Source organism: Hyposmocoma kahamanoa, unplaced genomic scaffold, assembly GCF_003589595.1.
Source record: "Hyposmocoma kahamanoa isolate Upper Pololo Valley unplaced genomic scaffold, ASM358959v1 185, whole genome shotgun sequence".
In the NCBI taxonomy this organism is placed as follows: Eukaryota; Metazoa; Arthropoda; class Insecta; order Lepidoptera; family Cosmopterigidae; genus Hyposmocoma; species Hyposmocoma kahamanoa.
Window position 1 is genome coordinate 3,019,657 of NW_020653715.1, and position 27,523 is coordinate 3,047,179.

At 37.5% G+C, this 27,523-nt stretch overlaps 3 protein-coding genes across 3 annotated transcripts; all 3 read right to left on the minus strand.

The window, feature by feature from the left end:
- LOC113226262 (putative odorant receptor 85e) lies at positions 1–11,935 on the minus strand. Its single transcript, XM_026458826.1, is given in 7 exon segments — positions 1–115; positions 5,327–5,482; positions 6,718–6,807; positions 7,122–7,300; positions 8,212–8,484; positions 10,327–10,452; positions 11,425–11,935. Coding segments are annotated over 7 exon segments (1,359 nt in total). The 5' UTR covers positions 11,891–11,935; the 3' UTR covers positions 1–46.
- Positions 11,936–15,564: 3,629 nt separating this feature from the next.
- Positions 15,565–24,908, minus strand: LOC113226265 (coiled-coil domain-containing protein 42 homolog). The gene is made up of 7 exons (XM_026458829.1): positions 24,680–24,908; positions 22,754–22,955; positions 22,334–22,507; positions 20,779–20,857; positions 19,106–19,245; positions 17,017–17,279; positions 15,565–15,597 (listed from the first exon to the last, which is right to left on the minus strand). Exons 1-7 carry the CDS (start codon positions 24,793–24,795, stop codon positions 15,573–15,575), a joined length of 999 nt encoding a protein of 332 aa, XP_026314614.1. The 5' UTR covers positions 24,796–24,908; the 3' UTR covers positions 15,565–15,572.
- Positions 24,909–26,749: 1,841 nt separating this feature from the next.
- Positions 26,750–27,523, minus strand: LOC113226273 (peptidyl-tRNA hydrolase 2, mitochondrial-like). The gene is made up of 2 exons (XM_026458838.1): positions 27,228–27,523; positions 26,750–27,122 (listed from the first exon to the last, which is right to left on the minus strand). The coding sequence occupies exons 1-2, from the start codon at positions 27,345–27,347 to the stop codon at positions 26,757–26,759; spliced, it is 486 nt and encodes a 161-aa protein (XP_026314623.1). The 5' UTR covers positions 27,348–27,523; the 3' UTR covers positions 26,750–26,756.

Here is a 27,523-nt window from a genome sequence, read left to right on the forward strand (position 1 = left end):
GCGGAGTGTATTTCAACGACAAGAATTGATAGGTATTAAACCTTGACTAATTTTCATGTTTCTTCTCGTTAACATTAACCAACAGCGTGTAGTATGAAAATGATGTTTTGATAATCTGCAACGAAATTAAGTGTTGATAAGTGTAGTTCAACCCTCAAAATTTTAGATGACTGATGTATCTTCTGAGTAAAGGGCGACTAAGCAACAAGCTCGTATCCAGTTAGTACGCTACACAATTAACCATAAAGTTCAATATGCTAGGTACAGTATCGTTACAAAAATCCGCTACCGTCCCGTTCAGCCGCAATATAAATTGAGCCTAATTCTAAAATTTTACGACTAGAACCATTGACTTACAAATAAATGGACGACGGGTCTAATACAAAAACCACGAAAAAAATGTCACAAGTCAACCTATTCGAAATTTAAATTGTAATGTCATCGCAGTATCGCGCTGTCAGTAGAACAAATGAAGACTAAAGCGGAGGTAGCGCTCTGTATACGATTTTAGCGCCTTACAAGTGCGGACACTTTTTAGCGCGGACCCGACGTCCATATAATTGTAAGTCAATGACTAGAACCGTCTAATTCACGACTTCTGGGTGCAACCAGACCTTAGGAGCTGCGATTCTCGAGTTCGACGAACGGTGCCGCTAGAATAACCTTTTCCAGCGTGGACAGTAAACACCCTTATAACTTGAACGGCGGACCGACTAAATCTATTTTCCTTGTGTTCACTCTTAAAGAAAGAAAGAAAACTGTTCATTGCACAGGCACAAACACGCGTATAAATTTGATATAATGAAATGTGTAATTTTGTGAAATGTCGCGTCCACGCGGATATTACAGGAGTTAGAAGCAGAGTGCGGGAAGTTTTACCTGACTAATAAGGTTTCACAAAAACTCTAGGCTAGTCACGCTGAATAAGGAAGTCTACCATCTTAAGTAGAAAAATTAGTCGAGTAAAACGTCATTTAATCAGTTCTAATCGTAAAAAACTAGATTTAGTCGGCTCACCATTTCAAAGTTATAAGGGTGTTTTACTGTCCACGGTGGAATAAACTTATTCCAACGGCATTATATTATAGAACCATAGCACCTAGCTTAGATTGCATTAAAAAACTGTTTTAGTCGTAAAAAACAAGTTATTACGCCCGCCGTTTAAAGGTTATAAGAATATTTTACTATTCACACTGAAACAATGTTATTCCAGGCGGCACGTTTGTAAACCTCGAGAACGGAACACAGCTTATTTTTAACCGAAATAAAAAAAGGAAGAGGTTCTCAGACGTGGTCCCATTTAAATTTGAAGAAAATATTCCACCTATAGCAGTTGAAGTGCCACTCAAAGTTTTAAACCGCAAAGATCTTAGGGATACTGCCACTGCGCCATCCACCCTGAGAGATAAGTTGACAAGTCCCATGTGCCTGTAATTTCACCAGCAACATTAAACCGAAACACAGTTGCTCACATTACTGCTTCGCGGCACAAATAGTTAAGGTGGCAGTACTTCCCTGGAAGAAGGAAGGAACGTGGTATATCGATAAGATTACCCTGAAGTGTACATATCGACATTTGAATGACGTGAATTAATACCGGACTTAGGTGATCTTTTCTTTTAACAATACGGAGGGACTAGAACGAGCCAATATGTATGTTTAGTCTCTGAGGTGAAAACTTTTCACTTCAATTGCGAGAAAAAAAGATATTTCAATCGTTTTCACTCTACAAGAAAATTAATCCTCCAAGCTTAGCCTCCAAGTTACGAACCAAAATTCGGACGTTTTCGCGGTATTTTTTTTTTATTCAACCAGACAGATACAACTAACGCGGGAAAATACTATGGCGCCACCGATGCGGAAAAAGCACGGAACTAAAACCGAGCATACTACTGACTGTTTGAGTTCGTTCACTCGATGTAATTTAAAAATTAGTTACTTTTTTACTCCGTAGGGATTAATAATGCCGGGTGCACGATTTTGCAGTTGGCCGCTGATGGCCTTGACTGCGCCACCGGAGAAAAGGGCGAGCTGAAGGCTCATAACCCCTAAAATAAACTTAAAGCTAAGTAGCGGGCCTGAGGGCGCCCAAGTGGGCACGGACCTCGGCTCAGGGCGCTACTGGAGACTTCCGCCAGAAGGGCGTGCTGTAGGAGAGAATCTACCAGTGTACGTGCTGAAATGAGGGGTTCTGCGACCTCGCCGGCGAGGACGGTTGGTGCGTGAGGGACGGGACTGACTAGCGATCTGTAATGCATAACGCCTTGTCTTTGTTTCGGTTTTATTGGACGCGTGGACTCTGTTGCTCTGTGATTGGCCAGTGGTGCTGTCCTCCGCAAACGTTCCCTGTTGCTTGCGTGGAAATATCAAACATGAAATTAAATTAAATTAAATTATTTATTGGTAACAATATTTATACGTTACATGTCAGTTATCAATACCATTCAACATTTGTAAAATGGACGTTACATCAATATTACATTTTAAGTCATTCACGATTAATTTTAAAATAAACCAGTACGTAGCATTCCATTTACAATATATTATTATAAGTCACATTTACATTATATTACATGTTTTAAAAATAAAAAAATAATAAAATGAGTACAATGTCAAATAATCAAAGATAAATCATGATACGATAGAAATTACATTGTGACGTTTGATTTTACGAATTAAGAAATTCTTTAAAGTCATAGAATTGTTCTTCTAGTAGCAACTTCTTCAACTTAATCTTAAAACTAAACGGTGAAGCTGCATCCTTGATGTCATACGGTATCTTATTGTATACTAATGTTCCTATTACGTAAACAGACTGTTCTGACTTGGTTAATTTGGACGGAATCTTTTTAATGTCGTTAAAGAGTGTGTTGCTGCGTAGTGCATACCTCGAGTTAATCCTATTACGCTGAAACTTTTCTAAGTTGTTATGGACAAAGGTAGCTATTTGCTGTATTAGTAAGCCGGGAAGGGTCATAATTTGGTATTTTTTAAAATAGTCACGCGCCGATACATTATCAGGTACTCCCGCCATTGCACCAACCGCACGCTTTTGGAGTACGAATACTCTGTGCCAATCGACAGTGTTTGCCCACAGCTCCGATCCATATGTTAGAACGGAGTGCACTGTGGCGCAGTGGCATGTCCTAACGACGCCTTCAGTCGCAGTGTTCGCAAGACGACGCAATGCAAAACACGCTCTGCCTAGTTTGGTCACAGCTCCTCGATATGTGTGTCCCATCTGAGCGCACTGTCGATTGTAAATCCTAACAGTTGAGTACATGTCACTTGCTTAATGCTAGAGTCACCCACGCTAACTACTACTGCCTGTGGGGAGTGACCATTAAGGCTGAAGCGCATAAAACACGTTTTCTCTTTATTTAGGGCCAGTCCATTCGAATGGAACCACGAACACAGTCGCTGAACCACGATACAGAGGTTACTCTCAAATTCATGTAAGTTAGTCGCAGTGACAACTGCGGTGACGTCATCAGTGTACATAAAATATCAGCTCCTTCGATCGCTTGAAGAAGGTCATTTAAAAGGATACTAAATAAGGTGTTAGACAGGCAAGAGCCTTGAGGTACGCTTAGTAAATTTTTCATTTCAGACGATTTTATACGCCCACTCTCTCCAACTACAATCTGCGTTCTTTCACTCTAGAATGAAACCAATAGTTCAAGCGCCGGTCCGCGTATTCCGTAATGCTGTAGTTTTATAGAGACAAGAGAATGGTTGGCTGTGTCAAAAGCGCGAGAGGTCACAACACACTACAGCAACATGCTGCGCAGCCCCACGGGCACTCAACACACGCCAGACCACTTCTCGTCTAGTACGAGAGTCGGTAGTAGACTTGCCCTGCCTATAGGCATATTGTTTATCTGACAAGACGTTGCGTGGTATCCAAAAGGACAATAACGTTTTATTAAATTTATTCCCTACCTCTAATATTTTTACTAATCGCTGGGACTGGTGAAATAGGTCTGTAGGACTTTATGGCTGCCCGCGAACCTTTACCTTTATAGAGCGGTGATATTTTCACTTTTTTCAGTGCGAGTGGGAACATTCCTTGCTTTAGGCAGCAGTTAAATAGTTCGGATACGATCCAGCATAAAGACGTGCATGCAAATCTTAACACTCCTACTGAAATATCATACACGTCAGTGCCCCAAAAAATAGTTTTTTTTGGGCAATGTGTTTTGTTGTACAGTTAGAATATTTTCCACTTCATTTGGAGTAAAGGGTACAAGTCGTAAGGAACTATCGCAGGCTGACGCGAAATCTGACAATGTTTACATTGCGCTCCAGGTATCAGGGGGTCTACCTTCGATCTCCGTCCGAAACAATTACTGTCAAATTAGCAATATTCGACAAAATTAAAAGACAAGTATCCAGTATGAAGCTTCATTCGCATCACGCGTCTTTTCATTTGGTCAAGTATTGCTTATTTGGCAGTAATTGTTTCGGACGGAGATCGAGAGTAGACCCCCAGGTGCAGGGGCGCAAGATAGTGTCGCCGCTGTTATAAATTCCTTATTTAACGCGTCAATTAATTGATGTTTGGAGACGAACGGAAGACCGTTAACGTCTCTGACTAAGTCTATGTAATCGATAACGTTGTTACTCGTCCTGTTGAGCTCTGGGTTTATTACTTGCCACATGCATTTACTCTTATTTGGATTTTTGTTTATTAAACGAGTGTAATATTTAATGCCCTTATGTTTTATTAAGCTACAGTATCGCACGAATAAGTCATCAGCAAATGTTTTCAAATCAGTGTTGAAAGGAAACTTAGTCTTTAGGTAAACTCAAAGGTCAAATAGTAACATTTTCATTTTAATGACGTCAGTGGATTTCGTAGTTTTTCGACTCACAGTTTTTTTTAGGAAAACTGGTGTCAAATTTGTTAGTTAAAATACGTGTAAACGCATCTATGAAATTGTTACAACCCTCAGAGTAATTTGACACAAACTCCACTCAGTCAACTGACTCAAGAACAGTGCAAAAATTTATTTTATTGGCCCTGCTAAAGACCCTTTCAATCAATGCGCAATGGTGTGTCTTCGCCGCGAACGGCACGAGTGACACACAGTCTTTCATGCTAGATATCAAACACACGCAAGGCAAAGCAAGCGGCGGGCACCTACGCGCACAAGGCAGATCTTTGCGTATGCGCGAAACGAGTCACGTAAGCAAGCGAAAAACACAAGTGAAAGATTCGTGCACCCGGCATAGGATGCACTTTACTCCCGTTACGTAACGTCAATGTAGCCACATTGACGTTTTTTTAAAGCATGAGTATTTAATAAAGTTTGGATAAACTTACAAGAATGTAGGTATGCAGATCCATACGTAAGTAGGAGCCAGCGCGTACGACGACTGGCCGCTTATTCGAAAGCAAGACATTTAGAAGTAGCCGCCTCGGTTTCACACCCATCGTGTGCCACGGGCTTTGGTATACTGCTTTTGACACGCGGTCCGCCTGAATGTAGTGAGTACCTTGTTTTGTAACTTGCTGTATTAAATTAGATATATTGTATCCAAGCGTCTGAGTTATTCGATTTTTACGGAAGTTGACCAAATTTAAATAATCTTTATTTCATATGTAACTAAATTGCACTTGTAATCATCATACTTATTAAACTCTACTGCTTATTCGTAAGGTGAGATTCACCTGAGTAGAATGAGCAAGAAACATTTGAATACATTTATCATTACAATATTTAATTTAAACATATTAGATTGAGAGTACCTAGCAAGAGCTAAACGGGTCACCACCACGGATTTTTGTCATCCAAGTACGCAGAAGTTGTATAATAACCTTTAGTATAAAGTTTTTGTTTTACTATAGTCCTAAACCTCGCAAAAGGTAAAAAATATCAATCGGAATCTTAATAAAGAAGCGTATACAATTGAACTATATTGTATACAACTGAAATCGTACAGTAGTAGACAATTGCGGCAGCGCTCGCCGCCGCGGTTGCAAGTTGCAAGACGCGTTCCCACTATGTCGTCACGTTTTATTATCGCTGGACGATTGTCGTTCTTGCTATTCCCACTGTGACGACAGTTTGTCGTTGTAACGATAAAAAATCGTGAACGAGAGTTAATCATGTCGTGCTATATGTGAACAACTTCATTTAAATATACAAGCTACGACACTGTAAACTGCACGACAATCTGTCGTCACGACATAGTGGGAACGCGCCCTAACGCCACCGCCCCGCGGTGCGCGTATGAAAGTGTGAAAAAAAATACAAGGGCGACTACAACTGCGGCTCCGCGTTGCCACTGTTGTTACGGCGCCATGTGCAATCAGCCTAACAGACTAAATTTCGTTCGCCTTTTTCCGGAAAATTCGAATGACTCAAAAGCTTGAAGTTAGAAAATCGAATAGTCGTTTTTGCGTCCAAAAATGGCACGTATGTAATGTTAATTCGTTTTTTGAAAAATGTGCAAATTAAATTAAGAGTCCCTACACATTTATGAAAAGTAAACGTAAGGTTCTGTTCTTAGGGCGCCTTCAAATTAAACGATTATAGAAGCTCTGTAACCGCGCCACTATTATATTTCATAAAATATTTAGAGGCGCAGTTGCAACGCCACTGTTGTATGTGACACGCGTACGCCACGTTGCAGTCATAAACTAACTAAACGAGCTAAAAATTACTGAAACTCTTTTACTAGCGTATAATTGTAACATATCTGTTACGTTACCTGTAAAGTAATCTGATGTCCGAAGTAGCAGTAGATGAACATGTCCAAAATGACAGCGCCTAAATACTCCACAGTTGCCATATCGAATTTCTGTAACAGATAAATGCCAAGTCCAAGACGTTGTTTTTTGTGAGGAACTATGAACTGATATCGATGACGATAGTGTCCCTTAGCTAGAGAACAATTGTTATCTCCTAATATTTGTTGTATAAATTAATTAACTGGTTTTTATTGAAAAATGAATATGAAAGTCATGGCTACGACGGCAATAACGTCGTTTGCACCTAATCAGCATAGGTACTAATAGTACTAGGTAAAATATTTCATCCATGTGATTCAACTCGATGCTGGCATGATTGTTCTCCAATCTGTGGCAGATATAGCAGAAAAAGATTCCCACATACCAAGGATACAGCATACAGCAGCGTACACAAGTACAAGGTGACTTGAATCACGCGCAACACGAGCAGCGGCGATACAAACCGCTCGAAGCGATCTTTGTAAGCGTTGATGGTACGATAGATCCTCGCACAGTCTCGTAGGGCGAAGGATGTTGCCTCGTCGAACTCTTCACTGTTAATATCTATTATAGAATAAGAAATTTTATGTTAGGTCCATTGCACACCGTATCTTTGTGCGCGATTATTTAAAATTGAAGGTCACGGTCACCATACTGAGCGGGACAGTCCCGCTTTTAAACTTCGGGTCCCGCTGCCCCCAAAATACTTGTAAATATCCCGCTTTGCCAAAACAGGATACACGTGACACGTTAAAAAAATGGAGCGATAACGAAAATTATTTAACGCCAGCCTGTCATCAACAGACTATAAAAGATAAGCTAAGTTTTTAATTTTTTGTTCTTGTTAAGTTCTTTTTAATTTTTTTTTATATTTATACATTTCCACTAGCTTGTGTTTTATTTTTAAAACAATAGTAAAATTCAAGCGTCCCTCTCTGAGGGAAGAAAATAGTGGTCACGTTATACATACCATATCTTCAATTTTGGCTCTTACTTACCAAATTGGGTCCTCTGATCCGACAAACGAAGAAACTGGAATCAAGCCAAAAGAATACTATACACTAACTAATACTATAAACTAACTCCATTGAGCTTCATGACACCGCCTATTTCACATTCAATGATCCAAACTTTAGTAAATGGGCACGATGGTAACTTTCCCGTGATATTATCAAGTCTCAATCACCCGAAAAATGGCATAAAGGCAGTGACGTAACGTATAACATATTATAGTACGTCGATGCAAAAAGGTGACGGTTTTCTGTGAGATAATATATGTACCTTAGTGAAGTGAAGTACTGCTACCTTGCCTATTTCTGCCACCAAGCAGTAATGTGAACATTAGTGCGTTCCGGTGTTGAGGGTCCTGAGTGCTGATGAACCTACCGGCGCATAGGTCTTGTCAAATACTATTATAGGCGCACAACTTGTGTCTCTCGTCACTTGCTATCATAAAAAACCTACATAGGTACGACCAAGACGCGATCAAGAATCAAAGAAAAAAAGAATATTGTGTTCTCAATAACATACCATCTGCCGATCGAAATGATATGCAGATTCAGTCATCTCAGCTTTGTTATAGATATAATTATGCTGCTCGTCCTTTAATATGTCCTTGTACGCCGCAGCCAATGCGGCATGGGGCACACCGTGCTGCAGCAATGCGGTATAGCGCACATTGCGTAGACAGCAACAGAGTAAATCTAGCTGCCCGCAGATGAGAATTGCGTTCGCTACAAAGAATACTCCTGGAAAAGTTCATTTATAAAGTTAATTGAAATAATTTAAAGACAAGCTATAGGTTACTACATAAAACAAAGCAAATCGCAACTTTTGTAATAAGGGCAGAATGTAGTAGTAAGGTTGTAAGTAAGGTTGAATGGGAATACATAAAAAAATTACAAGAATTGCAGGAAAAAGAACAATTTCATTTAGCAAACAAATTACGCATTACACACATTCAATTTAAGCAAAACGTTATGAAGGTAAAACTAGCCGCCCAACTATAGGTATAGCCGCAGCGTAGCAACAGCATTGCTATTTTGCAAGAATGAACTTAAACTACTTTGCTTTCCAAGGCGTAGACGCAATAGCTAATATGCTACTTATTATCAATGACTTGTTTGACATACTGGATTCAAAAGTTCATAACTATGGCTTTGAACGGGCACTTAATCACGATAACTCACCCATTGTTTTCGAGAAATTAGAACAGTGCAAAGATTTTCTTCTAACCGTGAGTGCCAAAAAAAACCAAACCTGCAATATAAAATTAAAAAAATCGCCTCGAAGCACGTGATTCCTCGGATTTTGTGTAGCAATACAAAGTGTGAAAGGAATATATTGTGATTTAATTGTAAATAGGAGTTCCTGTATCCAGTATATACCCTTCCAGAAGATCTCACAGGACCACATAGAGTTGTTTTTTGCCAGTATTAGATCTCACGGAGGGAGCAATGACAAGCCGACACCACGTTTATTCGAGTCCATTTACAAAAAAATATTGGTACATACTGAGTTAATCGAAGTATCGACTGGTAACTGTATTTCTTCAGAGAAAATATCGATTTTAAACTGTTCATCTGCGTTGCAAAGAATCAACCTAACTACAACGACTGAAGATAAGGAAGAGTCTCAGATCGGTACCGACAGTCAACAACATTTAGAGATAGCATCGATTTGCTTATCTCGATTTTTCTGAAAGTGCTATTGAGTACAAAGCTGGTTACGTAGTCAGCTCATTAATAAAGCACTTAAAGTGTAAAGATAAAAGTACTTTGACAGCGTATAAAGACAAAATCACGTACAGTTAGAAAAGCCAAGTACTAAAGTGAGCATTTCTGCGTTCCGGTTTGGAAGGGTAAGGTGAAATTACAGGCACAAGGGACTTGGGAACTTATGTCTCAGGGTGAAGGGCGCAGTAGCAGTGCCCAAATGTGATTTGAAGCTCTGAATGGCACTGCAACTGTTACGGAAGGCTTGTCGCTTACGACCAGACGCCCGACTTGTTCGTCCCGTCAATTGGCATTTAAAAAAAGGTCTTTCTGAAAATAGTCATTTTGATACCGACCCGTTATGACGATCTTACTTAGGGGAGTTACCGCATTTATCACCTCGAAAACGGAATATAAGAAAAAGCTTTACGTCCATGCAATAAGAGCGAAAAAGATGTTCCTTTCGTATTTTTCAGACAAATTACAGTCCCATATGAGACTTTTGAACTTATGTCTCAGGGTGACTGGCGTAGTGACAGGTCTAGGATCTTTGCGATTTGAAGCTCTGATTACTCAACTGTTATGGATAGGCGTGTCGCTTAACACCAGGCGCACGACTTGTTCGTCCCGTCACTTGGCATTAGGTATAAAAAAAGATTTCGGTGATTGTTTTTCGTTGGAAAGGAGATACCTCAGTATTGGACCCATTCAAATTTGAAAAAAATATTCCACCTCGAAGGTTGACAAATCAGGAGATGAATCCGGTTTACTGATTTAAACAAAACTTGGCAAATGGATGTAGGTAATTCCTTTACTAACAGGCTAACGAATAGTGTTTAGTAAATGTATAATTAAATTACGAACTTCGGAGCTTACCAAACTGCCCAAATGCCAAACCAATAAAAGCTTGACCGACAGTATGAAATAGGAACACGATGACGTACGTAGGGCCTCTTGTGACATCCATGTAGATCCATTGTTGGATTGGCATCTTCGTCCATACTGCATAAAACATTGCAATATTACATTACAAGTGGTACAGTAAACTCTAGTGTACCACGATTTCATGGTCTCCTTTTATTTAAGAAACTATGTTATTTAGAAGAAAACAATCCTTATGGTTAAGGTTTTCGATCAGTACCTATAGTAAACTTGCACGTTGAGTCCACCAGTATCCCCTAACCCAATCCCCCAGGGGATCTTTGTGAACTCAGCGGTTCATTAGAATCCCCTAAGTTAAATGTATGTAAAGTTGCTATCACATTGCGACAATAAATAATTACTTATTGTACCGATCGAATGATCGGGATTTCTTGTCGTTTTCGAACCTTTTTTTACTTAGGTACCGACTGGCTAGAAATACAACGGCATCAATAAAATTACATTAGTGTAGAAATTAAAGGCTGTCCATAAACCTTTGCCTTTCCGCAAGGAAAAAGAAAGAAACAACAACAATCTTTCTGTGCTTTAAGAGGGAGCATGCCAAAAAAGTTTTAAAAGTAAAAAGCTTTAAAAGCATTAAAAGTACCAAATTCGTTTTAGCGGAATAACTCTGAAACTAAAGGGATTTAAAAAAATCCCTAGTGACAGTTCTCGCCGATCATGCATGAATATAATTAATTATCTAATTTTTGTCCTGATAACCTGTAGCATTTCGAGGATGAATCGAAAAAATGTGAAAATTGGAGGTCATTTCGTAATTTTTATGTATCGAGGAAACTTTATTGTTTTATGTTTCTGATTAGTGTCTATGCTTGAATATATCGTGTAGTTACTAATACAATATTTTATTTTTAACTTTAAAGTGGATATACCCCTGTAAAATCAAATCGAAGATTAGGAATTTTTCCTCTGCTCCCTCTTAAGGATAACGGTAATAACAGGCGCGTGTGGGGGCGCCCACTATATTGACATTTATTTTTGAGAACACAGGTATAAGTTTAAACACTATCAAAGCAATAAATAAATACTTACAATGCACAAAAACGGGTAAAGTAATATACATAATAACACTGAACAAAGTGCAAGCAGTATAAAAATAAGCGAAGTTCTTCGCCTTCGCGTAACTCTGATACATCGTAGTATTAGTCAATCCTTTCGCTGAGTGAAATACAAATTCCTTGTTCAAAAAGTCTAATAGCTCGTACATCTCGTTTTTATAAATAGCTAAATAAACCACGATGAGCACAGATACTATCAGAGGCAGGCCGTCGGCGATTTTGACTAGGTTTTCCATAATTGCAGTCCACTCAGTGTACAAATTCACAGTCAAGGCTATAATCATGTTAATCAGTACAAATAACACCATGCACAAGTATACATCGTTGATGATAATCTGATACTCTTTTGTTGCTCTCGGATACCATTGCCAACAACCAACCATTTTCAAAGGTAGAACAAGATAATGCGTGTAATCATGTACTTTTTCTATATCCGCCATCTTGCAGTTTTCTTGATTAAGTGTTGTAACAGTCAACCGTGACCATGGGACCTGTAAAGGGCCCGAAACGTCGGTTTGTTTGAAACAACAAATATACGCGATTTAAATCCGGAAAAATAGTTTCATTTCCTATGTGTAACAATTGCGAAAACCTAAGAACTCGATAAGTGTTGTAATGTAAAATGTGCTCAGGAATTTACCCAAAAAATGCACTCAACTATAGATTGATTTCTCGTAGAACTCTGCCACTTTTTCGATTGTAAGCTATTATTTATTTGGGTGTGTAATGTGTCATATAAGTATTTTGAACCTAACGCTCATGTAATACAGTTTTATTAACCGACTAAAAAAGGAGGAGGTACTCAATTCGAGTGTATGTTTCTTTTTGTATGTACTTATGTTACGCACTAACTACGGATTTGGATGATTCTTTTTTGTCAAAATACTCAAATTCATTTATTCCAAAATTTACAAAATGCATTTATGAACAATAATAAAATGTATAACCTAAAGATCAGCACAAGGCTTCGTCAATAGGTAATCTAATACAAAAAAAAGTGAGATTCACGTTAAATATACTTAATTTAAAAAGAAATCCCGCCCTGTATCGTGCCCGGGGCAAAAGTTCCCATTATACTGGCAGCATTGCCTCGCTGGACAGCAATGGACACCTGCTGAACCAACCACGACCCAGAGCGGGCTTTTTTGTTAGAAAGAGGATATCTCACAAGTGGTCCCATTTAAATTTGAAGAAAATATAGGGTGGCAAACTAAGGGATGAATGACTTTTGAGGTCGGTTTTATAATTTCATTTTCATTTGTAGTGTATTTTATGTATTTTTTATTATATTTATTTCAATATTTTACGTTTTGTGACATTCATTGCATATTTATCACATAATTGATACATTGAGTGCACGAGGCACACAAAGACTCTCGCTTCACAAGGATAAACATACAATTATTCCGTTGTTTGGACAAGGCTTTCTTTTTTAATTTTTCAAATTGTAAAATGTGGTTAACCTTAATTAGTTTCACTAAATTAGCATAATTCCTAAATTGTAACTCTTGTGGATGTAAACTCTTGTTGACCCGAATAAATAACATAAAAAATAAAGACTATTATTACAAACGAGAATTATATAAAATTAAATTATAGGAAATGTTTTTAGTCCAAGCGAAAATTATTTCAATTAAAATGAGCGTCATATCTATTAAAATTAGTTTATTTTATCGAGTTCTTAGGTTTTCGCTATTGTTAGGTACACATAGGAAATGAAACTATTTTTCCGGATTTACATCGCGTATATTTATTTTTTCAAATAAACCAACTTTTCGGGTCCTTTACAGGTCCCATAAAAAGATAAATAGTTTCATATCCTAGTTTATTTTATTTTCACACTTATGGGGCACGTTCTTTTACTTGACCGACTCGACTATGTTCTAATAACTAAACAGCGATGTCAGAGGTACCCGGCGTGTCTCACTTCGCTTTTTTTACTTTTAGGGAATTAAATCTTGTAATGTATAACAACACATTTGATAAGAATTCAGACGTAACCTTACACAGAGTAAAACGTTAGTTTTACAGTAATTATTAAATACATATAATCTAACGTGGTATATTAATCAAATGTAGTACACTTGTATTCAACAATGGATAGAAACGATAAATGACAACTTCATTATAAGTACAGCTAAACCAGTTAAATGTGTAACATGTTGAAATACTAGTTGTTTGTCTGTCTGTAATATTTCAGGTTGGTAGCAGGCAGGCAAGCCCGCGCGGAGTTCTACACAAGAAGAGACGCGGCCCCAAGTGCTCATGAGGCCCCCTAATGTCTACCTTAATAGAACCACCAATCCTACCACAAAAAAATGACTGAATATTGGTTTAATAGCAGCTGTTAAAACAGTTTGGTTAAGAACATTTCACATGTTAATCAATTTTTGGTAAAGAAAATCTCTGTTAGAAGAACCCTATATCTAAAAAAAAGTTATAAGCCTCCACTTGGCTAACGACGGTGCACAACAAAACCTGTTTTCAGGTAACTTGAAGTCAACTAATAATACTGTAACTAAACGATAAGCAAAACCAAGTTACAAACAAGTAAATTCACATTATAGAAATCAAAGAAATTAACAAAACCAATTAAAACTTTTAACCCTTTAACTTTAACTACGGAAAGTTCAAAGATAATTGTAGTATTAACTAGAGTCAAGATTTGCTTAATAACTATTTATAATTGTTAAAGTCCTTAAGTAGCTAGTAATTATGCACTAATATGAAATTTTCCGAAGTCCAATTTAAATTTGCCTAAGTACGTGTGTTTGAAGTTTTTACTAACAATATAGGTAGTGTTGGGTCATGGAAAAAGTTCTAATTTGCAAAAATATTTCAGAAACATAAATTTTTTTTTTTCGAATATCTTTCCAATACTATTAAATTTATTTCCATATTTAATTCCATATTCCAAATTTCCCAAATTGTACATTTCGAGAAACACAGATGGCGGTAGTGAATTTCATTCCTTTGCTCGTACACGTTAGGGAACTACACTTATCGACGGCATGCGGCATTGCTTTAAGCCGGTCAGTAAAACTATTATGTCCATGTAGTGTTGGATCATGGAAAAAACGTTATTTTATCTAATAAAAAGTATTTTTAACGCAAGAAATTCCTCTTTATTATATTTAGATGAAGATAAATAGCTGTACATGCACAATTTAGGACAATCATAATAAATAAATAGAAAGACATTTATAACAAGGTAGAAGTGAATAATAGCAAGGTACGTTCGTAATAAATAAATTTAAACAGTTTCAACATCAACGTGTTGTATTTAGCGAATGGCTCACTGGCAGCCTTGTTGCCGTTCCGTCTTTGTGATCGTCAATATGCGGAGCGCGGTACGGTATCTAAAGCTAGGGAGGGGCGGAGAGTGACCATTCTCGTTACTATTTTATTCCCTGCTTTGGTCACTTTGGTGAAGGGTCACTTATCTACTGCATTTTTTTATGACACCATTAATAATACTTTAAAATCCAATTTCGACTTCCTAGGTTAGTAGTTTTGTCCTACGATGCTGTAAAACCGTTTCCGGAAATCCGAAATTTAAAAAGAATAGTTTATTAATATTCGGTGGTTCTAACAACTTATAACACCTTTTTCCGATCGTTGCTCATAAGTAAAAATGGAAGTAAATTAATTTGCTACTTCGTGAAGCCAGTCGGGGATAAGTCGTGCAAAATAGCCGTTAAAAATGTCAAAAAAAAAACAACACACGCGCGGCTGTTTTGCACGATTTACTTCCATTTTTAATAAGTAATAACGCTTGAATAGATTAATTACTTAAGAGCTCGTAATATGATTGTTGTACTAACATATCTGAAATAAATGTATAATAATAATACATTTATTATTATTATGATTTTTATCTCTGACCAGCTCGAGCGGATCACGCGTTAATTGGTGTGGTAAGTCCCTTATGAAGGAGGAAGGAAATTTATTCGTGGGAATGAATAATATATTAATAGCATAAATAAAGGAGGTGAAATAAAACAAACACAAACATTTGGAACAATTTAATAACTTTCGCATGCAAAATACAAAAATAATGTAACAAAATGTATCAATAAATATATACTGTATTTATGTAATACCTATTATATTATTTAATTATTAAATTTGGCCCGATTCCGCCTCTCTGTAAATAACAGATATGTTTGTTTTAATCAACAGCTGTTTAAATAATACTTTGTCAGTTATAATTACTTATTTGTACACGGGTAATTGTGGCGAATGATCCATATGTCGCAATGTTCATAGTCTTGTATTAAGAAACACTACATAACTCGGGTTTAAGCATACCTCATCGACAATGAAGTATGGCCTACACCCTCTATTTAAAGGAGACCCGTGACCCACCGTGAGACGTATTGTAAATTGTGAAATAAGTTTTACTGTGGGAACCTTTAAGGTTTTAAGAAACTCCAATACTTTGAGATGTTTCCCTATGGGTTGTGTTGAAGAATTGGAAAAAAGAATTGACGCTATTGGCATTAGTGGTATATCTGTTTAGAAACAGCCTGAGTTAACGGGCAGAGATGGGCAGTGGGTTAAAACCCAATCAAAGGTAGATTGGGTTTTAACCGAGTTTTTGAGGAAGCCAAAATAACTTTATTGAAAGCATATTGCCAATCCTTCTACACGGGTGGTATGTGGGTTAACTATACGCAGAAGGAACTCGGCGCCCTGCGCGTTCAATGTAATAACGGTTTCAGGGTGCTGTTGGGACCACCGCAATACTGTAGGGCATAGTCGATGTTTGCTCAAACTTTTTTGCTGTGATGCGGAAAAAGACGGCGTCACTACTCTCTAGACTGCATTCTAGTCCTAACAGCATCCTGAAAACGACTCAAACGATTCGATGCGCCAATGCTTCGTCATTTCGTCCAGGCTCTAGTGAGGTGATGCGGTAGTCGACGGGGCCTCAAGCGAAGTAATGTGTGTATTTGTTTTGTCTCTGTATCTACTAACAATAGTCATAAGTTTAAAAAGTCTGTATTTACTAACAAGTGAGCCTTGGATGCCAAATAAATTATTTACTACTTATTATTATTATATCTATTTTAGACTCTTATTATTGTTATTATTTAATCCACTCCTGCGCAAAAACGGCGAATACGGGATTTGGTATAATACCAATATACTATTTACAAATTTTGATGATAAAAATATTTTTTAAACGAAAAAGAGGCAACTCCACACAATTACCTTGCAATCCTGTGGAATCTCACTATTAAGGATGTAACATTATGATTCGAATTTTATGAAAATCGATTCAAGTGCATACGATCTAACGATTTTTTGTATCGATTTATTTCAATGATATTTTCAAGCGAATCGAATGGTCTAGGTCAGAAAGAAAGAAATAAACATTTTTTAATAACATCATTAAATTTGAACAACTCGATTTACTGTACTCGACTTCGGGCATTAATGGGTTTTAACCCGCTTCATTTTATTTTGTTTTATTTTCTGCTTACTGTCTTTGGTCACGGATTTTTGTATGTTCGCTTAATCATTTTGTCGTCGACTGTAATCACGGGATAAAAATACTTACTTCTCCTTGGATCGCCTCTGCGCGATTCTATAAATTCTCCTCAACTCCAGCAATGCTCTCATTATCACAACCAATTGCTGTTCGAAATCACTCTTCTTTATGTTAACAGTCAGACCCTTGTGCTTGCATATCTTCACATAGAGACTCCATATCGCTGAACGGACATGACATAATTCCACGTGGCGTTTGGCAGCTGTTTCTTTGAGACGGTTGAGTGCTAGCTCCCATTTGATTACCCGGTTCCTTACTTTATCATAGCGCCACTGCGAAAATGCAAAGAATTAGTGCTAGGTTTTGACGTGAAACATTTAGAATAAAGACCCGTGGCTTCTTGTTTAAAAGATCGACTGTTGCAGTAACTGTGACAAAAACACCTTTGCCTTTAATTTGAAAGTTACTCTACATTTGTGGATGTTTATTAGCAATACTTCTCGATAAGCCAGCAAGGCTAACGTGACCATTCTATTTTTCCTTCAGAGCGCCTATAAATTTATTATTGTGTTAAAAATAAAATACATGTTTATGACAGTTATATACGGAATATCGTTGCCTTACTTTCTCAAACTCGTATCTTAAAGCACAAAGTTACTGAAATGCAAAAAATGGATTGTTTATACAAATTTTGCAGGCTTATGTCACATCGCATTTCCTTCATATTCACACTGGCTTTTACCTATTCCTAAAGTAATGCATACAAATGAACACACTGGATAAGAAACTTAAAATAAATAGAAAGTTTTGCCATCTCCTGAAAACTCTTTATAAGATACGAGTTTGAGAAAGTAAGGAATCGATATTTAATGATAATTTTTTTTTTAAAGTACTAAAAATGTTTAGTAATCAAAAATAAAAAAAAGAACTAACGTAGTGTGGCTAGCTTTAAATATTTTTAGGGATGAGCAAATTTTCTTTAATACGTGAGGTTTAGATTTTTCCATCTATGCCACGGCAATCACCGCCAAAAACAAGACACGCGCAGTACGGACGCACAAACAAAAGAACCGGGCGTCAAAGCTTTTTTTTAAATAATCACCTATATTAAATTTATTTTTACCTGTTTTGTCAAAGCGTCAAGCTAACATTTTTAAGCCTTTTGGGGGTAGCGGGACACGAAGCTTAAAAGCGGGACTGGTCTGGACGTATGGTCACATGGTAATGAAATAAATCGATCGACTTAAAACGTTTCACGTTAGAGCGATGCCACAAGATGCTTTGCGGCGGCGTTGCAACGCATGTGCTGCGACGCTGCGTTTTACTAATTTTTTTTATAAAATTTTAAAATTTATAAGACGCAAGGGTTAATGGGCGTTAACTAGCCTTAAAATAGTAAGGGCTGTTAAAATGAAGATGTTAAAAAAAGATGTTTTCAAGAAAGTCAAAGCTCTTCACCTGCAGAGTCACAGATGGGTAGCAAATAGAGATAGTAAGCGTCCGGACCCCACAGATGCGAGAACCAAATAATTAATTACCTTGCCATTGTGGCAAGTTTAATGGCTTATCTCTAACCAATCACGTGAACCTGTGTTTTCTCAGTATTAGCTCACTAACTAAACTAGGGTATAGATATAAATTAGAACTACATGTCACATGCGTTGAAATGGATCGCGGTGACGTAAGGAGTACGTGACACACAAGGGCCAGGAGAGGAAGCGGGGACGGGTGCTACGTCGTTACGTTGCGACACCGCATGGCCAGTGTAGTATCGCTCTTATACCAGCAATCGTGTGCATCTATCATTTACAAAACTACTGTTTTTTTTTTAAATAATTATGAATACTAAGATTTAGAAAAAAAATCCTTTGATCCGGCCAAATTCGAACCAACGTCTTCTAGCAAACCGTTGTCGGATCTTTGTATTTGGTTTTCAACGACTTTTCAGCCGTAGCGCCATCTATGAGAAATCCATGAAAGTATTTCGTCACACAGTTAGGCACCTTTACAGCTACCAGCCCTGGCTAGAGATGTCGCTATTCACTGTAATTGTATTGTTTTCTTTATTGGTTTTATATTAATGTGAGTCGATCACGTATTGAGGAACCGTATTGTACTACAATGTGAATTGTCCATGATATAGTGATAAAATATTTACTCTCAGATTAGCGAGCGTGTTATTCAGCCCCATGATGAAGAGCTTCTTCTCCTCGGTGAGAGCTGCAATCTCCTGACGAGCGTTTTCCAACATCTCCAGATCTCGCTCTTGACGATCAGCCAACGTGCTTTTGGCGGCAGCTAGAAACCACGTTGTTACTAAGGCATACCTGTTTCTCATACTGCAAAAGCCTGGAGTTAGTGCATAATTAATTTACATTTAGAAATTCAAATTGTTCAATCTCATTGATGTAATGTATTACAAGATAATTAGCAACCGCGTTTTTAATCGAATAGAAAGATAGAACTATTGCTACTCAACGCAGAGGGGAAACGTGGCGATCCTTTAAAATTAAAACAAAATTACACATTTTTAAAATGTACGGAGTATACGTTATAGAAAAGATGTAGTTTTGTTACTATTAACAAACTGATGACCTTCCTTGAAGTATTTACGCCGCCGTACTAATAAAGGTTTGTTTTGTTTTTTATAGATAACTTCGGATTTCTATGGAGGAAACTACAAATAATCGTGTTTCTAAAGGGCCTGATTTATAGAGTGAATCCTTAAATAGGTACATTAATTTCATAACTAAAGCTTTTGTAATAACGATAGAGCAAGGGATCAAACGAACGCAATTATTTCGCAATTACGTATCGCTGCCTCGGCGCAGTCTTCAAGTTCAGTAGCCCTTTTCCCAGTTTCATGACCAATCTACTTGAAAATTTGCTTTTTTGCTATCCGATAACATATTAACCTTCAATTTTTAAGTTCTTTGCGTTCGACCACCATGATATATAATATTTTTATGAAATTACTCCACTAGTTTGATATAATCGTTGATACAATGATCGAACACTTAAAGGGGGCATTCGTTATCCTGCATTGCAGTCTGCCTTGTCGTCCGCCGCGTAATGCAGGGTTATGAATGTAGACGCAGGTTGAAAGCCATCCTGCAATACGTCCTGCGAGACTTCATGCATGGGATATTATACGAAGGATAGTGTGTGGCAGTCTCCTGTCTGCGCGGCGCAGTGACATGCAGGTAGTGAATTGACCGTTTAAGAAAAAAATCCTTCCATCCGGCTGGATTCTAACCGACATCTTCCAGCAAATCGTGCCAGACCAATTTATCTATATGCTTGTCGCAGATCTTTGTTTTTCCTTTTTAACGACTTTTTGCCGTAGCGCCATCTATGAGAAATTTATTTCTTCACTCAGACTACAAATAACCTTTATTTCTGCTGTGACCAGGATAGCCTGTAGACCACCCAACTCCTCAACTACTTCCAGTAGAATTAATGTCTCTGGGCTCATGAAATTGATCTCGTCGAGTTGTTGGCTTACAGATCTATACCTCCAATGAACTTACGCCATCTTTATCTTTTGGTCACTTTCTGTTATTTTGTAAACAGCCATATTTATTTACTAATATTATGTTTCCCGATTTTTATAAGAAAAAAATAAAGAAACAAAATTCGAAAACATACAAAAAAATTAATTTTGTGAAAAAATAAAGAAACAAAAAACAAAATAAAAACAGAACAGGCCCAAAAATTAAGCTGGCATAGTGTTCATTGGAGGTATCGAGATGGTAGTTTTATTTGACTTTTTGGGGTTATATACACTCAGGTGTATTGTGAATTTGAAAAATCTACTCCAGGAATACTTACCTAATGCTTCATAGCGATTCAAAACATCCAGAGGTTGCTTGAATTCTGGGTACGCGTGCACGATTGACATGAGGTAGTCCTGGAATAAAACATGTTAAAACATTGTATTCTATTAAACCTTTCCGTACTTAATCGACTATTTTAAGCTTTAAATCATAAAGATCTGAGAGACACTGCCACTGCGCCCGTCACCCTGAGACATAATTCGACAAGGGCATGTAATTCCATCAGCACCTTCACCCTTCAGAACCCGAACGCAGTAATTCTTGCATTACGGTTTGGCGGTAAGGTGGCAGTACTTCTCTGGACGAACTCTTTCACAACGAGCTTTGCTGCTTTTTTGATTTGAGAGAACTATTTTGGTTTCGAACTTTTTTATTGAAAAGCAGAAGTTACGAATATAGGTATATTCGTATAGGTTCCGCGGTTCCGCGGTTACATGTCAATTTCAGAACATTGTAAACGTATAAATGAGTGTGTGCATTATTATAAACGTTTAAGAGTCCAAGTTAATATTTGAACATTCCTTTTACTGCTACGATCAAATATATTGAATTGAAGTTTTGCTGGATTATAGAGTTTCTCTATGTTAATTAGGTTTATTCGCGTGTTCCCATGAAGCTTTAACGACTTCCGAAATTTGTATTTTTACAGGAACAGCAAGAAGTGGTTATCCGAAATCTCGATTGCATGAAGTTGATAACGACTTCACGCATTAACTGCATGCAGTCGAAACCGACTTCATGCAGCCGAGATATCAACTTCATGCAGTCTTGGTCTCGGTTGCAAGAAATTGATTACGACTGCAAACATGTAATCAATCTTTTAGCAGCCTAAGATTGGGTACGTGAATCACGTGAGAGCGGCACGAGCGCCACCAACAGCGGAACTGAAGCAGTTGCCATAGCCGAAAATGGTCAGGAGAATGTATTAATGCATTGCTCCACAACCACAGCCCAGGGAACCAAGGAAAGGGAGGAAGGAACGGAAACTCATCTCTGGAGCTGTGTCGTCAGTACCACCGAGACGAGGTGTCCAGTTCGACGAGGACGGTTTCAAAAAGGTGGAAAAGAAAAAGAAGTACATCAGACGTAACCGTAATGGCACCGCCTCGACTGGCTCCAATCAACTGTTGCGTCCAACGGTACGTTGCTATACATGTCACTTCATTACTCCACAAAGTCTGCGGCTATTGTAGAGAACACATGGGTGAAAGCCAATACTGCCCTGAGGGTCGAGCAGTTGGAGTCCCGCCACAATATGAATTTTAATTAATTTGTAGTAAGAGCACCAACTCAACATCTGTCGACCTTCATGAAGGACGACTTTCGGTTGAAGGGTGTCATATTCCGGCGTTTCCGAGGACGGCTACCGGACACCCACGTTGCGTTACACGTCGCGGTCCATACGTGTAAATACACAAATAGTGTTAGTCTTTTTGTATTTATTTATTTATTTTTATTGTATTATTATGTATGTTAATCTATATAAGGTATGTATTTATGGGTCTTTTGTAACCTGGACATAAATAATAAAAAAAATCCTACTGTCTTACCTCGTAAATAGTATATTCCTTGACTTGCTGCTCCATTAGCTGCTTCACTTCTTCCATCTCAGCGACACGCTGCCTCATGGCTTCCGTCTCTTTTGTCTTACGCTCCAGAACTTCAGTATCCGCCTCCATCTTGCGTTCTGCACGATCACGTTTTTCTTGGTTTTCTCTAATGAACTGTTTAACGCATAAGTCAATCATACTGATTATCAGTCCGATCACGTCCACAGCTGAGTCTGTACAAGACTACTACGCACTAGCTCCAATGTTATAGTTAAGAAAACTAGATTTAACGTTTTAGTGTTTCACAAAAATATATTCTATTGCGCTAAACCAAGACTCTAAGACTATCGAAGAATAAAGGGTTTATTCATATAAAGTGTGTTGCAACAGTTTAGTGCTGTTGCGAACATGTCTTCAAACCTTATTGAAGCTGATAAAAGACTCCTTCAACAGTAGTTCTTTTTCCCTCAAGTCCTTCCACTTCTCGTCCATGATGAGACGGTTCCTCTTCTCTTCCTCGCGCTTTTCAGCGAGCTTCTCTTCGGCGTCCATGAGGTCTCGTCGCGCCTGCTCCATGAGGACTTGAGGCGTGGGACGGGCCACGTCCCATACTGGATATTTTCTACGGTTAGTAAAGAAAAACATACCGTTTAACCGCCCTAATAAGTACCCGCATAATAAAGCCCACTGTCCATTAAGATTGAGAGAACCTATTAAAAATAAGTTATTTTGACTAAAGAGATCACACAGGGAGAGCTTTACCACGAACAATCTTGCGAAACCTATACATTTGTGTACTCGTAATGTGTCAATGTATGTGTATATGAGTGCTAGCGTTCTTTTGAATTGTTTATACCTAGGTAAACCAATGAGAAAGTATTGAGAATGGTAGACGAGAAAAGTACGATCCTGAATACTATGGAGTACAGACGTGGGAAAATGATTAGATATTTGATACGACATGACACTTCTTTCGAGGGGAAAAGGGGAAGAGGCGCAGTTATATAGACCAAATAAAGGAAAAGGCCGGTGTCGTGTCGTAAAAGGAAGTCAAGGAGCTGGCTTATAAGAGAAATGACAGGAAGATGCTCCACCGACAAGAGTATAATTCTTAAGTTCGATGATTATACCTAGGTAGGTATAAACAATCTAAAACAGCACAGGTATAGGTACGGTATTTGAAATAACTATTACAAGTGATAAATGCGAACAATATTTAAAAGTGTTTTTCTTAAGGGGAATCTGTTCTGTCGTATTGCATGTTCGTTATTTAGACGTTTTCAATGACGTAATTTTTTATCTATGAATATAGAAATATTAATTTTGAAGTCAAGTATATTGAAATGTACATTGTACGTAAACGTAGTAATTAAGATTTTATCAGGTACTTGAACATTATCAAAAAAGTTATAAAATGCATTGACGTCATAAATAAGTTCACCACTAAAGAACTTCAAAAAAAGGTTGGCATTACCGTCACCCTTTGGTATCAGGGTGGGAGATTATAAGCTTAACCTGCAATCGAATATTAGGAAACATTTATCCCAGCCCTTTGTAGGTGGTACATTAACCGAACATTATGAAATTGTCCTTTTTTCAAAACCATGAATAGGCTCATTTTTGATACTCTTCATCTGCGTTTCAAGTTCTGAAATTTAGAATTGCTTATGGAGTTCTTAGGTTTTCGCGATTGTTATACGTAAGAAATGAAACTATTTTTCCGGATTTAAATTAGTAACTATTAATCACGTTTGACCTTTGGACCCTTATAGGTCCCGAAACGTTGATTTGTTTAAAAAAACAAATATACGCGATTTAAATCCAGAAAAATAGTTTCATTTCCTATGTTTCGCATTGCTTGAAATTCAGACTAGTTTTGACTATCTCGGTGGCCCAACGGTTTGCAATATGAGGTTTGGATTCTCGGTAGGACCAATTAGGGAAATAAACTTTTCTTGCCCAGGAGTGAATTTCGTTGCTCTGGCAGGTACTCATAGTACAAGGAAGTCCCTAGTTTCAGAACCGGAAATTGGTGTGCTTCTAGCACATTCTTCTTCTTCACGTCCTTATCCCACGCTAGGTGGGTGGGGTAGGTTCTTATCCACATCATCTTTCACACAATCCATCCATCTTTTCTTTGGCCTTCCTTTCCCGCTTATCTAGCACGTTGTTATATAAAAAGTTAGATGGTTACTGTTCACGAACCCCCGTCCTAGCCACCAACCGCCACAACAAACATTTGAACCCAATCAGTCGTCGTTGCAACCTCGTTTTACCACATCCACAGATTTCTCCACAGAACATCGCCGACGTCCAGTTGATCTTTAGATATGCAAACAAACTTACTTAACCATATTCCCGCTTTCCATCTTCGACTTGAAGTATTCATCAACAGCCTCCACCGGTGGGCCATGGGGAATGGCGATGGGAGCCAGATCTTTTAATTTCTCTTTCGTGAACATATTTCTAGTTTACTACAACTTTGTGATCTCTTTACAATACTAGCTGTATTTGTTTCTTTTGGTAGAAGGTACAGGTATCTATCTGTATTTTACTTAATCCGGTTTTTTTTTAAATTACTGGTGGTTTGCTTCCAAGTGTGGCAGAAAATGAATGGCAACTAAAAATTAAATAAGCAAATAAACAGACTGGTTGCTTAGCAACTGACATAGAAGTTGAGATAATAATAGGCACCTACCTACCATAGATTTAGTAAGTATACTAAATTTATGGTACCTAATTACCTCGCTTGAAAATCTTTCGAAGTAAGTTTTTCCATCCTTTAAGTTCGATACTGACACTGGCCCATCTGGCCTTTAATGGCCGCCATTAAGGAAATAATCTTATATTATACCTTTAGCGTCCAGTTACACGAGGCGAAAGTTTTGTGTAGTTACCACGCCTTTACGACGCTTATTTAAGTTAAAACGTAAATGCTAAAAAATAGAGCGTATTTTGCCATGACAGAAGAGTCGGCGACGGCGCGGCGGCCGCGCGGGGTTCAAAAAAAGAGTGTGTAATGAATCATCTTGAAACACTCTTTTTTTTTAAGTAAATAAACATTGTTATTTTATTTATATTTATTTTTTAAGTTTAATGTCATTGATTTATCACATTTGATCACAGTAATTTATTCTCAGCCGTCGTCGCTCCCCTTCCATTTTTCATTCAGTCATAAGTAAGATGGCTCAGCGCCTCTTCGATTTTGAACCATTTCCAAGATGTTTCTGCGCTCCTTTTTCTTTTGTTACCTGTGGTCCCTAAGCTAACTAACTTAGTTTAATATTTATAAAATTAAATCTCAAAACTTGATGCCTGTATACAATGTATATCTCTCGTCTATGAGATATCTATGCGTAGCGTGTGGAGGTCTGTATTCACTGCCTATACCTATGATTCACCAAGGATTCTGATTAATCTTCTTGATTTTGACATGTAACTAGCGTGAAAACTCCTTGTTAAGTAGGTAATTAATTATTTCCTTATAGGATGGAAAAAAAATAAGGCAAATAATTTCATCGCGCTGAAAAATTGTTCGAAATGCTTACGCCCTTCGAGTTCAAAGAAAAAAGTTGCAATGCAAGGCAAAATGTAGTACTTAGCAATATACGTAATATACTACATTAACAAGAGAGAATATATTCAAGCTCATGTGATTTTTATAAAAAAAAACATGTTAGAAGTACTTATGTTTAGTCCGTTATACAAGTAGTGCATGTGAGTAAATATATAAAATACCTTATTTTGTTATGACTTGCGGCCCCACTGAATAAATGTGTATTATCAAAACTCCAACTTTACAGGAAAAATAAATAGAGTATGTAAAAACTTTCAAAAACTTATATTTTATAATAAGTAAAAACTTCAATAGCTCTGCATTAGATACTTATTTCGAGAAAATGTGTATTTGAAAACAATGCAAATAAATGAACCTGCATTTATATGTCATAAATGGAATTTTAAGTTTTTTATAGGTGTCATATAATTTATTTATGTTTTCCCTCCTTACATTTCAACGACTTAAATAGATGAATAATTATAACAAACTAGTGGAGTAATCTCACATAAGAAATAATTGAATATCAATTCAATAAAATATTTTAATTGATTTTCTTTATTAAAAAATTAGGAGATAAATTACAGCGTAGTAAAAAAAATTGAGTAAACAATTTTGCACTTTCATTAGGGGGATGCCGATGACTGCAGAGTTGTTTTAGGATAAGTTTGTAAAATCAAAGAGTTTAAATTACCTAAGAACAGATGGCAGCGCTTCAAATGGCTACATTGACAAAACTTGTCCCATTGCACAGGTGATATTTGAACAAAAGTGTACAGCTTCACTAAATGTGGAAGAAAGAATACAACAGACACATTATAATCAAAAGCAGAGAATAAAACAAAGAACTATTCATATAAGCTTTATTTACAACAACTTCAAATGTCCAGTAACTTTATCAATCACATCCTTAGGAGCCGGTCCCACACCCAACACTGTTATTGAATTGGGTGCTATCTGAGTTCGCCCTGCATCACGAATTAGTGAAGTGATGAGACCCATCTTCTTCGCGTTATCTGCTATTTGCTTTATTTCGTCTACTGTGTCAGTTTTAAGAGCCACTTTTGCTTGTCCAGTCATTTGCCAGCACTTTAGACCTTCTGGGTCTCGTTTTTGCGCCTTTTCAAACGCACCTACCGCAGCGTGACTGCATTGTGCAGCGATCTTGCCTTTACCCATATTTAAGTCTGTCCTTACCACTAAAACTAGCTTGTATTCCGAGTTTGAAACGAACTGAAATCAAAGTTAGGTTATAATTTATTTTGGTGAAAATCTATATGAATCCAGAGTGACAAAAGGAATTTATAGATATGGTAACCAGGAAATGGAGTAGTGTACCTTCTTTACAGCCTTTGCAGAGTCAGGAAGCGTACCAAAATACTTCTTTAAAGCGTACATAGAAAAACCTAGGCAGATACCACATCCTAAGCCGGTCCAGAACGAAATGTTAAAATCCATTTTTTTACTAGTGGCTGAAATGCTGACAGTGTTTAGTGAAAAATAGCTTTAAGTAATTTAACAAGCACGTTTTATTTCAATAACAAATATTATAAACAGTTTAAAAATGCAGGCATAACTTTTTTAACATCGCTAGATTGACGTATGAATGACATTATTCATTCTTTTTGTCCAAG